This window comes from Salvia hispanica, chromosome 6 (assembly GCF_023119035.1).
Source record: "Salvia hispanica cultivar TCC Black 2014 chromosome 6, UniMelb_Shisp_WGS_1.0, whole genome shotgun sequence".
Taxonomy (NCBI): domain Eukaryota; kingdom Viridiplantae; phylum Streptophyta; class Magnoliopsida; order Lamiales; family Lamiaceae; genus Salvia; species Salvia hispanica.
The window spans coordinates 29,534,685-29,554,973 of NC_062970.1; the positions used below are offsets into that span (position 1 = coordinate 29,534,685).

The 20,289-nt window shown below is 34.4% G+C and overlaps 3 protein-coding genes across 3 annotated transcripts; all 3 read right to left on the reverse strand.

Moving 5' to 3' along the window:
- Positions 1-893: 893 nt before the first annotated feature.
- Positions 894-1,842, reverse strand: LOC125191625 (zinc finger Ran-binding domain-containing protein 2-like). The gene is made up of 3 exons (XM_048089020.1): positions 1,468-1,842; positions 1,169-1,239; positions 894-1,073 (listed from the first exon to the last, which is right to left on the reverse strand). The coding sequence occupies exons 1-2, from the start codon at positions 1,761-1,763 to the stop codon at positions 1,170-1,172; spliced, it is 366 nt and encodes a 121-aa protein (XP_047944977.1). The 5' UTR covers positions 1,764-1,842; the 3' UTR covers positions 894-1,073; position 1,169.
- A 3,494-nt stretch (positions 1,843-5,336) lies between these two features.
- On the reverse strand, positions 5,337-7,169 carry LOC125191606 (glucan endo-1,3-beta-glucosidase 8-like). The gene is made up of 2 exons (XM_048088999.1): positions 6,811-7,169; positions 5,337-6,524 (listed from the first exon to the last, which is right to left on the reverse strand). The coding sequence occupies exons 1-2, from the start codon at positions 7,167-7,169 to the stop codon at positions 5,396-5,398; spliced, it is 1,488 nt and encodes a 495-aa protein (XP_047944956.1). The 3' UTR covers positions 5,337-5,395.
- Positions 7,170-16,513: 9,344 nt separating this feature from the next.
- LOC125197187 (3-hydroxyisobutyryl-CoA hydrolase-like protein 3, mitochondrial) lies at positions 16,514-20,158 on the reverse strand. The gene is given in 11 exon segments (XM_048095897.1): positions 16,514-16,748; positions 17,255-17,356; positions 17,502-17,615; positions 17,617-17,630; positions 17,753-17,919; positions 18,235-18,364; positions 18,564-18,657; positions 18,747-18,869; positions 19,648-19,712; positions 19,796-19,897; positions 20,050-20,158. Coding segments are annotated over 11 exon segments (1,086 nt in total). The 5' UTR covers positions 20,144-20,158; the 3' UTR covers positions 16,514-16,667.
- Positions 20,159-20,289: the final 131 nt, after the last annotated feature.

The following is a 20,289-nucleotide window of genomic DNA, read 5'->3' on the forward strand; positions in this document are numbered from 1 at the left end:
ATTGTGGATAGTGTTCAAAAGCACATTAATTATAGTAAGTAAAATGCTTATTAAACTCATGTTTTGGATGCTCATTTGAAGCATTCTTATTATCTCATATGCCTCTATAGAGAAATTTGCGGCTTATAACTGTTTGAAATAATCGTTACATCCAATTTACCAAGAGTACTAGCTATGTAGTAAAACTTTTGTAGAGCTCGAAGACAGCCATTGCAAATTCGCATTCGACTTAAATTTCTATAAACTTTTCATGTAGCTCCATTGATAAATTTTTTTATATATTTATTAATTCATGTTATTCTAAAATCTGAATTGAAGTTTATTATAATCTGGTTTCGTGCATTTTGTTACACATATTATCGTTACATAAATGGCTATAAAGCAAAATAAACTAGACAATCAATAAATTATATGAACTATTATTATTATTTTCAACGCTCCAACATATATACTGTGTTGTACTAAATGAAACAAATTAGAAAAACACTTGATTACAAATTTACTAACCAAAACTACTTTCTTTCACATACATATATATTTGCAATTATTTATGTACGTACTTCATTATTAATCAGATTAATTATTTCACCAAATGGAAGTTACAAAACTGCATTAATAATTTGGTGGCATTGACCAAGTATGGTCTTATCTCTTTGGATATGAAGTAGTGTTGTTGATTGATTGCTCAAAAAAGGTAGGAATTGATCCATCTATCCCTCAGCATCAGGTTCTTATCCATGCTACCATAATTATTAACATCTCATCACAACGCCACTTAATATACTATATCACTGTTAGTATTTTTTTCTTGTGATCTTGAGGGAAAAACCTCTTTCTTTCTTGCCTCAACACATTTTAAAAGTAATGAGCGAAGAATGCAAATGGATTTGGAGTAAGTCATCAAACCGGTTGAGATGGATGCTCATTCATTTCAAATAAAATCAAATCTGAAAAAGGAGTAAAACAAAATCCTAAAAGAAAAAAAAAAAAAAAAAAAAAGTACAGAAGGAAAAAAAATAGATAAGAGCGCGTGTAAAACACTTGAACTCCCTCCTAGTATAATCTCTCAATTCCTGCATAAGTGTAAAAACACAAGAAATCAAGTTCACACACGCATTGATTTATATCAATGTATGCGTAGAGTAAGTGAGATAGAGATTGAGCCGACCTCACTCTCTTGGTGTCTTGCATTTATAGCATTCGGTCCTGCTAGCGTAGTTGTGCATGGCACATTCTAGTCTGCGTAAAATTCCGACATGTTACTTGTCTGAATTTATTGACGTAGCTAAAATTAAACATATGATTGACTAAGTGTATTAATTAAACAACAATGTTTAGATATATGAACATTTTATCTAACCATAATTTTCCACAAATCTGAGATTATGTTAATATTGAAAGAATATTAAAATTCTCAAATTTTTTTAAAATATAAGAATGAAAGGAAAAGAAGGAAGAGATGGATACCGGTTGCAAATCCAGTCCCCGGTTTTCCAGCCGGGAACGGCGTCGTATGCGTAGCCGCAGTAGCTCTTGGCGCCACCGCAGTGGTAGCAGGTGCTTCGGCTGGCGTAGTTGTGAGCGCCGCAGTTCATGGCGCCGCAATACCAGTCTCCCGCCATCACTTGGGTTCTCTGCGCCGCCGCATAGGCCTCCACCTCCGCCGGCGTGGAGTACTTGGGGCAGGCGCAGCGATGGCACGCCTCCCGTTTCTTGAAGTTGATGTGCTGGCACGCATTGCACATCCAATCTCCTCCGTTCATTCTCTATATCTACAAAATAGTAGGAGTATATAATTAGTGTGTGTTGTGTTGTTGGGCTTAATTGGAACTGGAATGTAGGTGGTGGTGATTGGTGATTTTGGAGAATGGATGTCTTGGGCTTTATATACTAGTGATGTGGGACCCCAAACTTAGAGTTGGTCACACATTTTTCCTTATCTTTTCTTTTCTATGGAGAAAGCGTGCTTCTCAAGGTGGCATGGCTAGGTGGCGCTACATGTCCACATGTTAGATTTTTACGAGGGCTTCAAAGTTGTGTTGTGACATAATAGAGCAATTGTGTAATCGAGACAAACAGAAACGTAAAGAAGACACAGATTTACGTGGTTCACGAATGTTGCATTGGCTACGTCCACGGACAGAAACGGAGAACGGATATTATTCAGAGTGTTTTCAGATTACAGAGTTATGCGCCCTACTTCTATATAAATAGGCACACAGACGACGGGCTAGGCCCAATAGAAAACTAAGGCCTAAAACAAAAACATGTCATAGCGTCGGGCCGAGGGCCCTCCACGCCCCCAGACCCCCTGACTCGCTGACCGGGCAACGAGACCCCGTTCGGCTAGTGGCAAACTATACGGATTCAAGGCATACTAACACGTTGAAACTTGTCTCATTCATTGAATCATATGATGAAATAGAGATCTACTAAACCCTAATAAAGTTTTATCTTAAACATAATTGGTGATACAAGAAATAATTCAATATGTATATAAATCGATACATTTTCAATATGTAACAACTTATATGTGAATATTTCTAACACTTGACGATATTAATGTGGAAAAGCCCTAGTTTGGTTCATCAAAATTCAGAAAATTAGCTCCCACCAATAATTTTTCCAAGTTGCATGTTATTGATTTTGTAATGTAGGCATGTAAATCAGTACTATGGAAAATGGTGAGTTGAAAAAAAACAAGTGATGACCAGACCAATAATGGAACTTTTTGGTTGATTCGATATGCATTATTACTGAAAAAGAGCTGGAAATATTATTCTGTATTCTATGCCCATTTGCGGGAGTAGCTAGGTATTATGAGGGGTAGATGTTATTTGTGGGGTGGTTGGTTCCATATATCTATTTCATTTCACGCCATATATATTTATGTATACAAATTAATTAATAGTCTCAATCAAATGAAAGGTATAAATATATATGCGGGGGGTCGACGCCGATCCTCAATCTTGCTAGTGATACTAGCTTGATTCTTGTGTTCCGACACCTAATTAAACCAATTTTATACTCCATTTTCTATCTTAAATTACATACTAGATTTTAACTATACTAGTAGTACTACTTAATTATGATATATCAATTATCATTTGTATATACGAGAAAATGTGAGTATTCTTTTTTCAGTAGCATTTTCCAAAAGATGGAAATATGCATATAGATTTTATATGGTTCCGGTTAATGTGGTTCAGGCTAGTTTTGAAATAAGTATAAAGAAAAAAAAACAGATAAAAATGGGAATCTATTCCTCATAATGCACATACATTGTCAAATTCCAATTCATCCTCGCACCGTTTTATATTCCTTCTTTTCTAAATAATTCAATAGCCACCCCGATATAAACGACATATATCTCAATCGACACATTTTTTTTCAAGTTCCTAAATAATAAATCAATTTAATAAAAAAAGATTAGACTTCTCATTTGATAACATATTATAATTAATTAATTAGAAGTAGATCCATCTTCTTTGAGCATTTTTGTTTGCATACAAATAAGAGTAATTATAAGATTATAATGCAATTTAATGATTATGTAAAACCTTTCTTTGACCATTTTTGTTTGCATACTATTGAATAATGCATGCATGTCTTGAATTCATTGATCAGTAACTAAAAAATCAAAAAGCAAAAAATGTAGATACTCATTTTGTCACTAAAATAAGGAGTCCAAATTCCAATTTAATTACAAACAAATGTTTTTGTGCAACGCAAACATGAACAAAGTTTATCTATTTGCCTCAAAAATAGATAGGGTATATTCTGCACAACTTTTGGCTCTGATATAATTGAGTGAAGGGCTATAAATTTTCATACATGTAAGATTCCTAGTTATTTTTTTACACCAAAAAGCTGACATTATTATGGGACATGAGAGAATCAAATAGATCAAGAGGAATATATATTACTCAATTATTAGATTAATCTATTGTTTTGGAGACGAATCAGGTCACTTAATTTGACTCTGGTGATTAAAAAGCTACTTGAGATTAAATGTGTCTCGTTGGATCAAATATTCTGTTTGGCCGCTCTACTTTAATTTGTTTTGAGCCTCACATAAATGTACTTTTTTATAAATAACAATTCCCGGAAGGCGATTTCCGAGTAACTTTTTTTTAATGTATAAAATACTACTAGCATTAGGAAGTTCTTGCTTCAAAATTCTTTGTAAGCTTATGCTTATAAAAATACGCACGCAATAACCATGAGGTATAGCACCTTAGATTTTTACTACATATTAGTAACTCTTTAGCTGAAGTGAAAATTTAATCAATTACTGTAGATATATAGTTATAGTAGTAGTAGTAGTATTGCATTATAATCTAGTAATAATTGTTATATGCACAAATTACCATTCTTAATAGCATTAAAAATATCTTTAACCGTTTTTTTTTGGCAGTGATATAACATAGTACAGTACTACTTTTCTTAATATATTTAGAGGCATGTGGCATTCACTAAATAAGAATCATCAGAGAATCATGGTCAACATTTACTTATAAAATAGTGAATTGGCTAAAAATATTTTGAAGAGTTCAAAACTATTTAATGTATTCGATTGAGACATTACCTATTTGTTTTTTTTGTTTTTTTTGTAGCAACCTGACGTGGCGTGACTTCACATAATGACATGTTGCCTTGCCTCGGATTCGATAAGATAGAATCGTGATCACCAAATTTTGAGACCATACACAAATAAATATGACCAAAATAAAAATATGAGGGAAATAATTTATTAAATATATACCGGTCCCTTTATTCCTGAAAAAGAGGATATTTTTCATTCTCCTCAATAATTACATGAAGGAATCCACATCCTAAGGCTGAGCGACGTGGAAAATAGCCACAGTTTTTTTATTCGTGTAATATATATATGCTCATAGATTATATTGAGCTGCCCGTAAGTGCCATGATGGTAATTTTTATATCATTCCAATTTCCAAATCAGCAAGAGATGCAAGTTATTGAAGTCGGTAATTTATAGCGAAATTTCAGTTTATAATTACAAATGAAATTGCATTCAAGAAGATGAAGATTAAAAAGATTTATGCTCATAAATGGAGTACTTTATTATAGTATGTAGTTTAAAAAGATTTTTGTGATGTAAACACAATCACCAAACTATCAAACTAAAATTTGGAATTGCATTTTTCTTTATTTTCGTATTCGCCTCCCCTATGTTTTCTTTTTCATTTTTCTGGCAGAATTTACTTTGATTTTTGAACAACACAAAGCTATATACAAAGTGCATTCTTCTCGAAAGATGGTGATTAACTGACTATGTTCATTACAAAAACACACCCCACTTAGTAGTATGATAGAAACTCTGTTTCCAACGTTAATTTCACTAAGTAAGATCAATCCCAAGTCCAAGAAGCTAAGACACAAGAAGCAGAAACACAACACAGCCTTCAGCAGCCACAAGCAAAATGTTAACCAATTCCCTCCGCAGCATCAGCACAGGACGATTTCCATAGCCAATCATCACAGGAAACCTGCATCTGCTATCCGAGGGGTCCTCCTCCGTGATCATCGCCAGCCCCGAGAAATCACAATCCCACTCATTCTGATCCTTCAGCTGGTAGTACATGTTGAACGCGTACGACGCATTCCCCTGTACGCTCAAGTGATTGCACGACGAGCCGTAGCCCAACGCCGTGCAATCAGACAGGCTGCAGGCGTAGTCCACATTCTTCGCCAAATCCCACTCCACATCCTTGGCGCGTGGGTCCAACACGCACCACCGCCTCATCATATAACCCACCCCCTGCACGGCCACGAGCCCCCTGTTCTGCTGCGAGCCCGAGAGATCGAGCTCGTATTTAGGCTCACCGTCAAACTCGAATATCCCCCAGTGTCGCTCGAAGCTTCCCGGGTCGATGCTCTTGGCATCCTCGTCGATCAGGCTGAATAGATACACATCTATTCGGCCTTTTCGCAGAGGCGTGCCCTGTCCACTCATCACGTGCTCGATTAGTCCCTGATTGAACCTCTTAGCACTCTGTACATTTGCATGCCTGTCGCCATCAGTGGGCCATCCCACTTCACCTACCATGATTTTCATATCTGGGTACCCTGCTCTGCTCAGCGACCAGAGCAGGGTATCCAGATTCGCATCAAACACGTTAGTGTAGATGCTGTTTCCGTCCCGGAGCGGCTTGTTGGAGCCGTCGAAGAAGGCGAAGTCGAGGGGGAAGTAGACGTTGGCGTAGAGGCTGAGGAACGGGTAGATGTTGACGACGAACGGGGCGTTGTTGGAGTAGAGGTACTGGATGATCTGGACCGTTAGATCGCGTATCTCAGGGCGGAAGTCGCCTGCGGATGGGACCGGGTTGGAGTCAGGGGAGTTGTAGATGTCGGCGTTGAAGGGAACCGTGGCCTTGATGTTCGATCCGAGGCCGGCGTTGTTGATCGCTTCCTGGATGTTCTTCAACGCCGGAAGCGTCTGGTGCAAGTAGGTCCCGTTGTAGGTCTTCAGGAAAGGCTCGTTTCCAACAGCTACGTACCTTGATCACGAGATCAATTAAGTTCATTTAATTAATGATACTCTCTTCGCGTCACACTTCTTTTTTTCACTCGTTTTGGAAAATAATAAATAGTTAGAGAAAAAATAAAGTAAGAGAAAATTATATTGAGAAGACTCTTCTGAACATTATTCTCTCTCTTACTTAACCTTTCTCCACTTTAATTATCTACTATTATCATTTTTCCAAAATGTGTGAAAAAAAAGAAGTTTGACATCTACTATGGGACTGAGGGAATATTTAATGCTATGCTTGAATTTTTATCTACTTGATGTTGACGCCGCCGGGATGGGCGTAGGCGGTGACGTTGGCGTCGACCCAGGAGGCGGCGGCGGTGGTGTCGGAGCTCATCTCGGCAAGCATGTTGTTGGGGACGGCGAGCATGACCTCGATGGGGGTGCCGGATAATGCGTCCAAGATGGTGTCGTCGGCGTCGAAGAGCTTCACCTTGTTGAAACCATTGGCTTTCAGCATATCAACGACGCTCGGAGGAGACAATAGGTGTGTTGCCATTGTGCCCCAATTTACGCCTACACTAGTGCTACTGCTTGGTGATGATGCTATCATCATCACACACAACAAAATTACCACATTTTGATGATGTTTTAACTCTGTGATTTTCTCCATCTTGATGCCTTTTTTTCTTTGCAGGCTGTTTTGAGAGGATTGTGTTGAAATAAAATGGGAGAAATGATTCTTGAATTTCTTAATTCTGTTATTCAGTTATGCATGCAATTGCAAGGAGAGCCACAGAGAAATGTGTGTGAATTGAATTGAATAATGATGATAATGGAGTGTAAAGTTGAACATGACAATCCCATGCAAAGGTATAATCTCTGATGCTCAATTTGACTAGGCCACGATTAAGTCATGTCACTCTCTCTCCATCTCTAGATTTAAGATTTTGATATCACCTGTGGATTATTTAACGTTACATTACATTTCTAGTGTCTCCTTCTAACAAAAATCAAATACTGTTACGCTAATAGCATCCATTATTCTAGAAGTTGTGGTCTCCGTTAACAGAGCATTCGTACAAAAGCTATACTAACTTGTCATGAACAATTTGGATTTGAACTTCGTGGAAGCATTCGATGTCGGGGTCAAACAATATACCTACCATGAGTAGTCGAATAGATAATCAAGATATTGTTGAATATCTATAGTCCATCTTATGACTAACACCGGAGAATCGAGGGGCACGAGGGATATGCATGAGTTTAGAAAGAAAGCGAGTTTTAGAATGAAAGCACCAATTGATACGTACTAAGCTGACACATTAAGGGTGTTGATTTGTCATTTAAGTATGCTTGGTGTGATGATTTTGTACAGCCGAAAAGAAGAGACTTTTGGAAAGGGTGATGATGAGCATTAATTAATTAGGCAATAGGTTTTTAATTGATTTAAATCCAAACTGTTAAGCCCTTAAAAAATGCTCTTTCCACCCCAAATCTTCCTTTCGGATCAATGTGACAATGTGTCAGCTTTCAAATTTTTTTTCTCAGATTTATGTGTTTTTTTTTGTGGGTGCCTACTTTTCCTCCCTTAAAAGCATGTTTATTGGAGCGCTGACATCGAAGAGCAAGTTGTTACGCACTCTCTCTCTATCTTCGCACATTAACTTGTTATAATTTGACATGTTAATTTTGGTGTTGGGGATCCTCGGTCTGTAATCATGGTCCATGGAGAAATTACTTTCTTTATTTTGATTAAATTTAACTTGCTGCTATTGCTACACTACTCCAACATACACTATTCCTACATGTACATGCTCTGCCTCGGCCTCGACTCGTCTCCGTCCCGTCCAGGTGGCGTGCTCTGCAATCCACGAACATCAGAATCTTTGACATCTCCAGCTAAGGCCAAGCCATGGAGTTGTAAAGGAAGATAATGAATTGGTTGTTGGGCTTGGAACTAATTATGTGCTATTAGGCTTGGGCCATTTGAATCTAAAAAATTAAGAGTAAAGGCCAAAATTGGTCCTGAACATATGCTCATTTTACGATTTCGATCATAAACTTTATTTTTTGAATTTTTGCATCCTGAACATTTCAAATCGCATCACAATTGGTGTTGGACTAACTGTTCCGTTAGTTCTTAACGGTCAACAAGTTTAATCCCAATTTTGATCAAATTAGACTATTAATTATGATTTTTTACTCTCTAATTATTTCCTTAATTATTTTAATAAATATTCATTTAAAATGTGAAATAAATATTTATTTATTTAATCTATTATTTATTTCATATTTTAAATGAATATTTATTTTGAATCATTGATCTTTAGACTTTAGTGATACGAGAACTAGCATAGCTCTCGCCTTTATTTTCATTTTTGCAAAATTAAATGACTCCATTTCCTCAAACCCATAAATTCACTCTTAGGACTCGTTTGATAAAAAAGATGGGATATAAGAAGATATGTAAAACAAGATAAAAAAATACGGGCTTCACGTCAAGATATGCAAAGATATGATTTTTTTTCGTTATTGTTTGATAGAAAAGAAATTGTCTAAAATTGTACTCCTTCCGTTCCTTCATAGTTGAGTCATTTTTCTATTTCGGGAAGTTCCCTCATAATTGAGTCATTTCCATATATATTAACTTTTTCCTCTCTCTTACTTTACTCTCTCTTACTTTATTCTCTCTACTTTATTCACTTTTTACTTTATTCTCTCTACCTTTTTCTCTTTCTTACTTTTTTATCTATTTATTTAACACACTCAACTTTCATTTCTTAAACTCCGTGCCGAAAAGTTCCGCCTCAACTATGAGGGAACGGAGGGAGTATATTAAACAACATGGCTTAACTTGACAAATTGGTGGGATACATAAACATAGTTAATGATAATTTTGGTAAGATTAGTTAGGGCCCTTGTCTTATATTGGGCTTTGAGTTAAGCTTAAATATGATATCAAACAATTAGAAATGTCCATATATAATTCTCTATCTTGGTATTACTAACTTATCAAACACGCCCTTAATGGATTGAAGACCAAAGCAACAAGTTTTCCATCTTGCAGATAAAGATATAGTATCTTGTTTAGGGAATTTTTTTAAAACGATACCTTTATTTTAAGGTCTTCCGGTTACTTTATCATCTATTTTGATTTCATATTTATATAATATGTATACATGAATCATTTTATGATTATATCTAGAATTTCATAATTTCTAGATTTAGCTGGATTTTGTGAGCGACATAATAAAACTCATTGATTACAACTCAAGTTCGACTCGACGAGTTTGTATTCGAATCTTTTTCACCTATGCATTGGCCCGCATTAATTATTGTCTACTAAATAAGCTGGGTTGACTCTATCAAAACCACGCGCACAAGCTCGCACTATTTTAACACAACTCAACTCAACTCGAATCATTTACACTATTTAACAACACAGTTCAAACTCAACCTCGCACGAGTTAAACTCAACTCAAATCATTTACTCAAACTCAACCTCGCTTAAGTCAAACTCAACTCAGCACGACTCGAATCAAATCATTTACTCTATTTAATGCTGATTCAAACCCAACCTGTTAGGGAGATTCAATATACAGATCAGAAAACAAAAAAGATAATCTATCTGAAAGTCGTGATAAATCACTTTCAGATCAAATCAATTTCGGTGGTTCAACCAAACTATTTGATCGGATAAAATTCAGAGAAATCAGAAATATCATATGTATTTTCGAGATAAATTCGAACCAAAGAATTGATCAATTCTTAATCAAGCTGAAGGGTTGCATCTGTTAATTTTGAAAAGTTGCATCTGTTAAGTTCTTAACCGAATTTAACTGATTTTCAAAGTTTTCGAAATTGCAAATTATTCCTTTGATTTTCACAAATTACATTTTCGGATGAATTTCTTATAAAGCAATTTCGTTGGACCCGCAATTTTTCAAAAGAACTATTAAGAATATATACATTCAACCTCCTTAACTTGTAGGTCCGAACACATACCTTGGGACGATTTTCAAATGTGTTCCAATCTCCAAATATTAAGTCTTCCACATTGAATTCTGCATCTAGTGTCATACTAAATGGGAATTGAGTATTTTAATATCAGAGATTTGTAGTGGACTTTAATCTCATCCCTATAGCCAATTTGTGCACAAGATCTCTACTTAACCCTTTGGTTAAATGATCGGCTAAGTTATCATGAGTTCTCACAAACTCCACAGATATCACATCATCCATAATAAGTTCACGAATCATGCTATGTCTAACACCTAAGTGTCTTAACTTTCCATTATACACTTTTGCGTTTTATGGATAATACTATGTCATACTACTTGTTAGCACTATGTGTATCAAAATCAGGTGCATATATTATAAGAGTGGACGATAGTATAAAATTGTAAAATCATAGATACATCTATTAAAGAAGCTTGTTTTAGAGATTTTTTTTTATATTATTATATCCCTAATTTAGTGTATATTTATGTTAAAAATATAACATCTCATCAATTCATCAAATATAATTACCTGGACTTGCTCGATAAATTAATTAAATTGAGTTGGTACACCAAAAAACTCGCACTAACTCGCAACGATTCAACCCAAACTCGCATGATTCTGACTCAGCTCAAGCCAACGCGAATCATTTAAACAGTTTATAACACACATACTGCCCTTCACCACAAAACACAGAAAATCAAAAGCAGAAACAGATTTGAAGATTAGCTTGAAACTTTGAAGGTGTGAAAGTGAATTGCTATTTTCTCAGTCTATAAATTTCTCAAACCCAATTTCCTCACTCATTTCATTAAAATCAAAACCAAGAAGAACTGCATGCAAGTAAAGGGTGAAAAAGTGGTGAGCGTTTCTGTTTCTAACCTTTTTTTTTCTTTGATGTTTCCTTTTTACATTTGATTCATGCAGTTTTGAGTAGTTTTTCTTCAATTTATTGTGGACCTATTGTTTATTCATGGAGTTTTGAGTCTTTCTGATTTTTTTGGCGTTTCTTTGTGGTAGAATGAGTTGTGAAAGATTTGTATTTTTTTTTCTTTTTGTGATTTCATATCTTAAATAAAACACTATTTTTATATATGATTGTTATAAATTTGCTTGAGTATTTATTTTTTGTATTGAATTAGATTTTTTTAACTTTTCATAAATTCAGTTTTAGTGGATTGAAGACCAAAGCAACAATTCATCTTGCAGAGTATCTTGTTTGGGGAATTTTTTGTGAAACGATACCTTTATTTTCAGGTCTTCCGATTACTTTATTGTCTATTTTGATTTCATATTTATAAGAAAATTATGAAATGTATACATGAAACATTTCACGATTATATCTAGGATTTCATAATTTATGGATCTAGCCGGATTTTGTGAGCCACATCATAAAACTCGTTGATTACAACTCATGCGTGACTCGACGAGTTTGTATTCGAATCTTTTTCACCTATGCATTGGCCCGCATTAATTATTGCCTACTAAATAATCTGAGTTGACTCTATCAAAACCACGCGCACAAACTCGCACTATTTTAACACAGCTCAACTCAACTCGAATCATTTACACTATTTAACAACACAGTTCAAACTCAACCTCGCACGAGTTAAACTCAACTCGAATCATTTACTCAAACTCAACCTCGCTTAAGTCAAACTCAACTCAGCACTACTCGAATCAAATATTTACTCTATTTAATGGTCTGATTCAAACTCAACCTCGCTTAAGTCAAACTCAACTCAGCTCGACTCGAATCAAATCATTAATACTACTCCACTTATTGCAATAATACTCTCCATCACCCATATCCCAATATAGAAAATACATTAAATAGAAAATCAAACAACACAAGAAACAGATTGATGCATGCTCTGAAGTATGAACTTGTATACAAATTGAGTTGGGATTTTACAAGCCTCTTTTCGCTCATTATTAATCATTGGCTCTTACTAGAATCAATGAGTGTAAATAAGTTGAGTCGACACCCCAAATAACTCGCACGACCTCGCAACGATTCAACTAAAACTCGCACGATTCATACTCAACTAAAGTTGACGCAGATCATTTCAACAAGTTATAACACACATACCTCCTTTCACCCTAGAACACATAAAATCAAAAGCAGAAACATATTAAGAAAAATTCACACAATCATGACTCAATCCATACCAACTCGAATCATTTACCCAATTTAATACACTATACTGTCCTTCACCCGAAATTCCAAACAAAGAAGTCAAACTCAATCTGAAAATGCGAAAAAGTGAATACCCAAATACAAAACATTTTGGTAACTATTAGATTCGTACCTGATTTGTATATAAGTGCTGACATTTACGAATTTGGATTTTTTCTTTACTTTTGTTTTTACATTCATTTGTTTGAACATTTTTTTATTCTTTTGAACACATTTACTAACTAAAATTATATGCATGAAAGTAATTGCATATTTTCGCTCTAATTACGCTCTATTTACGCTCTATTTAAATTACTAAAATCACCATTTATGTAAAAAGTATTAACTAAGTAAAATAAACACTAGTATTAATGATTGAATAATACTATGTCACACTACTGGACTTGTTAGCACTATGGGTATTAAAATCAAGTGCATATATTATAAGAGTGTTTATGGATAATACTATGTCATACTACTTGTTAGCACTATGGCTATCAAAATCAAGTGCATATATTATAAGAGTGGACGATAGTATAAAATTGTAAAATCTACATCTATTAAAGAAGCTTGTTTTAGAGATTTTGTTTTGATTATTATATCCCTAATTTAGTGTATATTTATGTTAAAAATATAACATATCATCAATTCATCAAATATAATTACCTGGACTTGCTCGATACATTAATTAAATTGAGTTGGTACACCAAAAAACTCGCACTAACTAGCAACGATTCAACCCAAACTCGCACAATTCTGACTCAACTCAAGCTAACGCGAAATCATTTAAACAGTTTATAACACGCATACCGCCCTTCACCACAAAACACAGAAAATCAAAAGCAGAAACAGATTTGAAGATTAGCTTGAAACTTTGAATGTGTGAAAGTGAAACGCTATTTTCTCAGTCTATAAATTTCTCAAACCCAATTTCCTCACTCATTTTATTGAAATCAAAACCAAGAAGAACTGCATGCAAGTAAAGGGTGAAAAAGTGGTGAGCGTTTCTGTTTCTAACCTTTTGGTAATTATTTGATTCGTACTCGATTTGTATACAAGTGCTGACATTTACGGATTTGGATTTTTTCTTAACTTTTATTTTTACATTCATTTGTTTGAACATTTTTTTTATTCTTTTGAACACATTTACTAACTAAAATTATATGCATGAAAATAATAGCACATTTTCGCTCTAATTACGTTCTATTTAAATTACTAAAATCACCATTTATGTAAAAAGTATATTAACTAAGTAGTAAAATAAACACTAGTATTGATGATTGAATAATAAACAATTATGAAAAATAAATAGATTTTTACTCCCTAATTATTTTCTTAATTATTTTAATAAATATTCATTTAAAATATGAAATAAATAATTATTAATAAATAATTATTTATTTCATATTTTAAATGAATATTTATTAAAATAATTAAGAAAATAATTAGAGTGTAAAAAATCTTAATTAACAGTCTAATTTGATCAAAATGGGATTAAACACGTTGACTATTAAAAACTAACAAACAGTTAGTCCAGGACCAATTGTGATCCAATTCAAAATGTTTCGGATGAAAAAATTCAAATGATAAAAATTATAATCAAAATCATAAATGAGTATATATTTTTATACCAATTTTGGCTTTTATTCAAAAATTAATAATGAGACAATTATGACATTTACTGTTATTACCGATCATTCTTTTTTCTTTCCTTTTCTCTTTTAGAAAAGTTAAATGGAATTTTTTTCAGTCATTCATAAATATCAAATAAAATAATTCAAATCATAAATTCTAAAAGAGAATACCATTCGCATTCAAATTCTCTACAAGTAAGCTACAGATATGGAACTCCAGCAATTTAATGGCTGTAATAATTGGCGAAAACGCAGGAAGAATTGAATAAATATTAAATATCACTAAACCACAAAAATAAATCTCTAAAAAAATACTACTGCTAAAAAAAAGAATAGAAAAAAATAATTCGACTCAGTGGATTAAATAAGTAATCGCGAGCGCAACAAGCATGAGGATGTAAGCAATTCCTTGATCAATCGCAGTGCCTGCATTACCAAATTCAAAAATATCAGCAAATCTTCCATTTAAAAACCTCAACAAATAGAAATCAAAACAAACACACAACTCACCGTCGCTGGAAGGCGCCGGCGCAGGTGAAGGAGCGCCCCCCTGTCCGGCGGCGAATTGGAAAATCGCCAACAGTATAAAGGCAATGATCGGAAGGCCGACGAAATTCCTCATGGCGATCGAAGTCGGATTACGAGCAAAAAATCGAGAAGAGATTTGGGGATCTGACGACAAGGGAGAGAGAATATAATTTTCGGAGAAATTGTTTAATTAGAAAATAGGAGTGGGAAAGGGGTATATATATGGAACGTTAGTGGAAGATTCTAAATTGGATGCCGCGTTTGAGTTGAATAAAATTATTTAAACTAAGTCGGGAGGAAAGCACGTCTTCTATACATGGCGGCGGGATAGTCAATCCAGGCCTACTATATTTATGATTTTTCTCTTAAAACCCATTTTATTTTTTTATATTTTATAATTATGTTACCAAGATTTTAATGAATAGGATATCACAATAAAATAAAACGAAAATAAGCTTTTCCCTAAAGAAATAAATTAATATAACGAGTCTTGGAAAACTTGACCCAAATTAATTATTAAAAATTGTGAAAGTATAATTCAACAAAATTTGACCGGTACAAGTATACAAGTCCGATTCGTCTCTTTCAACTTGAGATAATTGTTCTAGAATGAATTTTATTAATATCTTTTTGCACTAGTCCTAATTTGGTGGAAGTGAATAAATTATTAAGAAATAATTTCTTCGCTAAACTAATAATCAATAATCAATTGAAACTGAAATATACGATCTACCATGAATAGGCTATCTCGATATATATTCTTAATTATTAGTTACTAGCATAACTGAAAGAAATCTTCTCATATCACATTAGGTTTCCTTGATTTAGTGCCTCAAAATCATTATCTACAAATGGAATATATTTTCTCTGATTATGTGAAAATATATTTTCCCTACTTAAAACTTGATTTTGTTATCTCCATAAAAGAGTGATCCCAAATTTTTATGTAAAGTGTATCCATATATTTCAATCAGAACACGCCAATATCCGGTTAAAATTCATTAACTTTTTTTTTTATTAAAATTAACTTAAAATGAATATAGGGAGTCGTAGTATTCAAGTTGTGTTGTGACTTGTGGCATGTGAATATTAGCTTAATTAGGTTAAAATTCTCTCAACAAATTGGAATTCCGCCTAATAAATTAGCTCGATTAAATCAGAGTGAAAAGTTAACCTTAATTCGGTCAATTCTCTACTTTCTATTTCATAATTAATTTTTCTTCTTAGTAACTCCTACTGAAAAAAAGTCTTTCAAATTCAGGTTTGGTGACACTCAAAATTTATGGATGCAATTATATTTCTATCTGATACAGTGTATCACATCTTATTTATAAGTGAAGACAAACACCAAGGGTTCTATTAAGTTTCGAAGCTTTAAAAAATAAATATATCAATTTTACCATTTTTAAAATAAATGTTAAGTGCATTTACCCTCTATTAAGCATATATAGATTGTTTTTGTATGTTTAAAATTTTTAGGTGGATAAAATTAATTGGTGATCATGCTACTTTTTTTGTACAAACAAATGTTTGATCAAATCATAACACTGATCAAGTTTTAAGCAAATGAGATAATGGTTAATAACTCCATCTAAAGGTATCTAGATCATAACACAATTTTTTTATTCAAACATTCCGAGAGCTTATTTCAGTTACATATAGAGCTAAACAGCATAGAGTGTAAGAATTACTTAAAAAACATTTACCTAAGCACTGTTTATCCACTGATAACTGATAAATCAAACTCTCATCTTGTTCCATGATTACACAATTGCAGAGCATCTGTAGTAGCACACCTGGGAAAATATTGCAGTCACCACTCACACATTCAATTCCTCGATTTCTGGCCCCAAGCTTTCACTTCAGCAGGATTCACTTCGTCTAGGCTTGGCGGATTCCACTTGGGATTCTGATAAAAGACAGACATCAGAGATGGACTTAAACGTTGGAACAAGACTCACTCGATAGTTAAACGCTTCATTTTGGTTCGCAATAATAAACATAATGCCAGATATGTTGAACTAGTGTGCTTACTACAACTTTTAATTGATCAATGATACAAGGAAGTGAAGTTTGCAAGTAACTGAACAATAAATCACTGCACATTAAGTAGATATTCTCAATGTCCCATGATTCTTATGCTAATCTGTGTAGATATTCTCTTGAGATGGGAATGAGGTCAGTTCTGGTTACAGATTAAGGACAATCATTCAGATATAGAGGCGTGTCAATATCCAAGCATAGGATTAGGCAAAGGAGGCAGATAGTTGGATATGTAAGATGACTTGTATGCTGACTACTGAAGATAGGTATAATTGAAATCCCCGGGAGTTTGTAGCGATTACACCAATCAGAAGAGAGTTTCTACTTATTAACCAGGTGCAAAGGATATTAAAGAAAACATGCATCATTCACCTGATCTTTGTCCACTAGGATAGCGCGCACGCCTTCTGAGAAATCATTTCGAAGAGACGACCTTATTGCAATTCCATATTCAGTTTTCATAACACCAGTCAGCTGGAAAGAGACAGTTGCAAGACAAAAGCAATGAGGAAATATGTTAAATAAATATGTAGATCAATGTCTGAGTAAGCAAACAAAGCATTTCTTTTCTCCCTACAAAAGAGGGCTGACGGGGGGATAAGAAAAGTAAGGCCACTACCTTAGATAACTCGTCATTAGTGTTGCCTTGAGCAGACGAAACTCTTGAAAAATGCTCATCTGTAAGGCAAACAGAAAAGGGGCCTCCTTTCTTGAGCCCTTGCAAGGCATCCTTTTGCCCACTCTGACACTGTAGCAAAAAGAAGAATGAAAATGCACATTAAACTATTTCCCAAAAAGAAAATAAAATATTTGAGGGGAAAAATAAAATGCATTCAAAGATGAGAAAAGAACATAGGGATTGGAGGTTACCCAGTGAATCACCACTTAGCTGGTGATTTTCCAGCTCCTTGATAACCTCCTTCACAGATAAGGTTGAAATTATCCAGGGTAAAAGCAACTTCAGACGAGGTTCCGACTCCGGGTTTTGGCTATATTTTCCCAACAGTATCCTGATGTCCTGATCAGGGTCCTCAGAACTACATTGTGTAATAGACGAATTAGAGAACTTATTTAATGAAGGGCACTAAAACAAAGTAGTCAATCTGTCCTCTAGATGAAAAAACAAAAGGAAAAAAAAGATGCAAAACCACATAGATATCAAATACTAAGAAACATGGCAATATTTTCAAACCTTTGCATCTCAATAGTGTTAAATGATCTAGAAGGTTCCTAAATTTGACTAGACCCTGAAGGCAGGAACACTTTAGTATAAATTCTAATCACATGTTTAGAAGTTAATATTATAAGCAACTTTCAGTGTAACAGTGTTTATCTTATTGAGACAAACATACAAAGTGGTTGCCAGGAGATCGTCCTTTAGTGCAGCCAAGCTCCCAGAAGGCACATAATGAGTTCCGAGACCAACATATAGAGCATCAGCTGGCGTTGATACTCTATTTCCAGTCAATCCAAGATAGGCCCCTGAAAATCGGAAAGGGATAAGAAACATAATGGTTAAAAGGATAGATCATGAAATGAACAATCCCCAATTCAAATTCAATATGGATTGTCTTAGGAAATTTATATATGAATCTGTGTTCCCTAAAAATAAAAGTTTTATCATTAAGTATAACAGAAAGGAGTTTAGGGTGGGATTCCCATAAGTAACCAAAGGACTGACCTACTGCTCTTCCAGGACTTTTTGCTGCTATATACGCGAAACCAACATCTGGAAATAGGCCAATACCATTTTCTGGCATAGCAAGGACTGTTTTCTGAAACAAATGATACACAACAATAGATACTTTAGATCTTCATCTAATATGCAGTGGCATCAGCTAGGATGTGCTAGAAAATCAATTACCTCAGTTACGAACCTGTATCGACCATGACCAGATAGTCCAATGCCAAATCCCATTGTAATACCATCATAAGGCTTTTTGTACTCAAATATTTTGCATATCAGGGAATATTCCGCAGTAAAGACCTAACAACCAGTTCAAAATGATGAGTGACTTTTTTGAGGACATTACAAGGAAAATAATTTAATAGATTTATGAAACTCAACAAAATGCTTCTACCAAAACACATCCCTAGACGCAAGAGTTTATCCATATTGGACTGAATACAATCTTTGCATTATGTGCATTAGTAAGTGCACACCAATCAAAGAAATTTAAGACAGGGCACGGAACTTATTCCAGATCATAAAAGTTCATTGACTCTAAATGGAAACTTCATCTCATTTTCATAAATTCATTAACAAAATCAACTGCTTGATAAATAAATACTTTCGAATACAAAGTTGTAAGTGTCTGCATGTGTGGCATACACGTGAAACCTGCATACAAACAACTAAGTTGACGATAAATTATCACCTCACTGAAACACCACATCTAATTTCATAGTGCTTGATAAGTATTACAAGTAGCACGCAATCCATTGCAAGTCACTCAGATGGAGCACTTATCAAGAATCAGAATATGCCTTCATAACATGCAAAATAATTTGATACACATGTTCCTATGGTTATTATTTATCAATTTTCCACTTTTGGATGCTACAAGACCTTGATTTTCGTTGTAATCTCCTTCACAACACCACCTGCAAACGAAGTAGTTAACTATAAGTCTCAGCTGCCAAATCCAGATTCCAGCCAACAGGGGAAAGGAGAGGTTCCAAGAAAGCTAATTTCCATGTGGATTGCACACAACAAAACCATAAAATTCACTCTCGCGACAGGCAGTTCATGACAATAGAGAAACCTTTTGGACAAGAGGAGTTGATTTGTCCTTTTGAATTTCAGCAGCAACACCCTTAATATCCATTCCTGCATTGATCATGAATGTTTACCCTCAAAAACATTCCAATACGGATGTAAATATTGATGAGCAACAGCTCTATGACTATGACCTGCTGAGAAAGCGCGAGATGAACTGCTTTCAACCAAGACACACTTCACTCTCGGATCCGATTCCCATTCATCAAGGTAACTCTTATATTTGACGTCCATATCTGCATAGAATTCAAATTAACACCACAAATAGCATTTAGCAACCATTAACATCTCACAAATGAAGTGCAGTCGAGTTTAACAAATTAAATCAGTAGACAAAAATAATGCTACTCTAAAATCAGAAAATACAAGTTTAATAATGAGGTGAAACCTAAGTTCATGGCATTAAGAGCTTTGGGGCGATCGAGAGTGATGAGTGTGACGCCGTTTTGGAGCACATTTCCCCTGACAAACTCATCGGCCATAACTGCAAAGGTTCGCACGGTTGAATCGTGGAAATTGTAGGATTTTGCAGAAGATATCAATCAATGAGGCATGGATGGCAGGATACTTTGCCATTTTATTCCTTCTCTCTTTTATTTAAATAAAGTAAGTTACAATTTGGAGGGAT

Coding starts and splice junctions, on each gene's coding strand:
- LOC125191625 (XM_048089020.1), bottom strand. CDS start 1,763: ATGAACGGAGGAGATTGGATGTGCAATGCGTGCCAGCACATCAACTTC. Junction 1,240..1,467: donor GGGGACTGGATTTGCAACCG/GTATCCATCTCT, acceptor AATTTTACGCAG/ACTAGAATGTGCCATGCACA.
- LOC125191606 (XM_048088999.1), bottom strand. CDS start 7,169: ATGGAGAAAATCACAGAGTTAAAACATCATCAAAATGTGGTAATTTTG. Junction 6,525..6,810: donor CCCGGCGGCGTCAACATCAA/GTAGATAAAAAT, acceptor CTCGTGATCAAG/GTACGTAGCTGTTGGAAACG.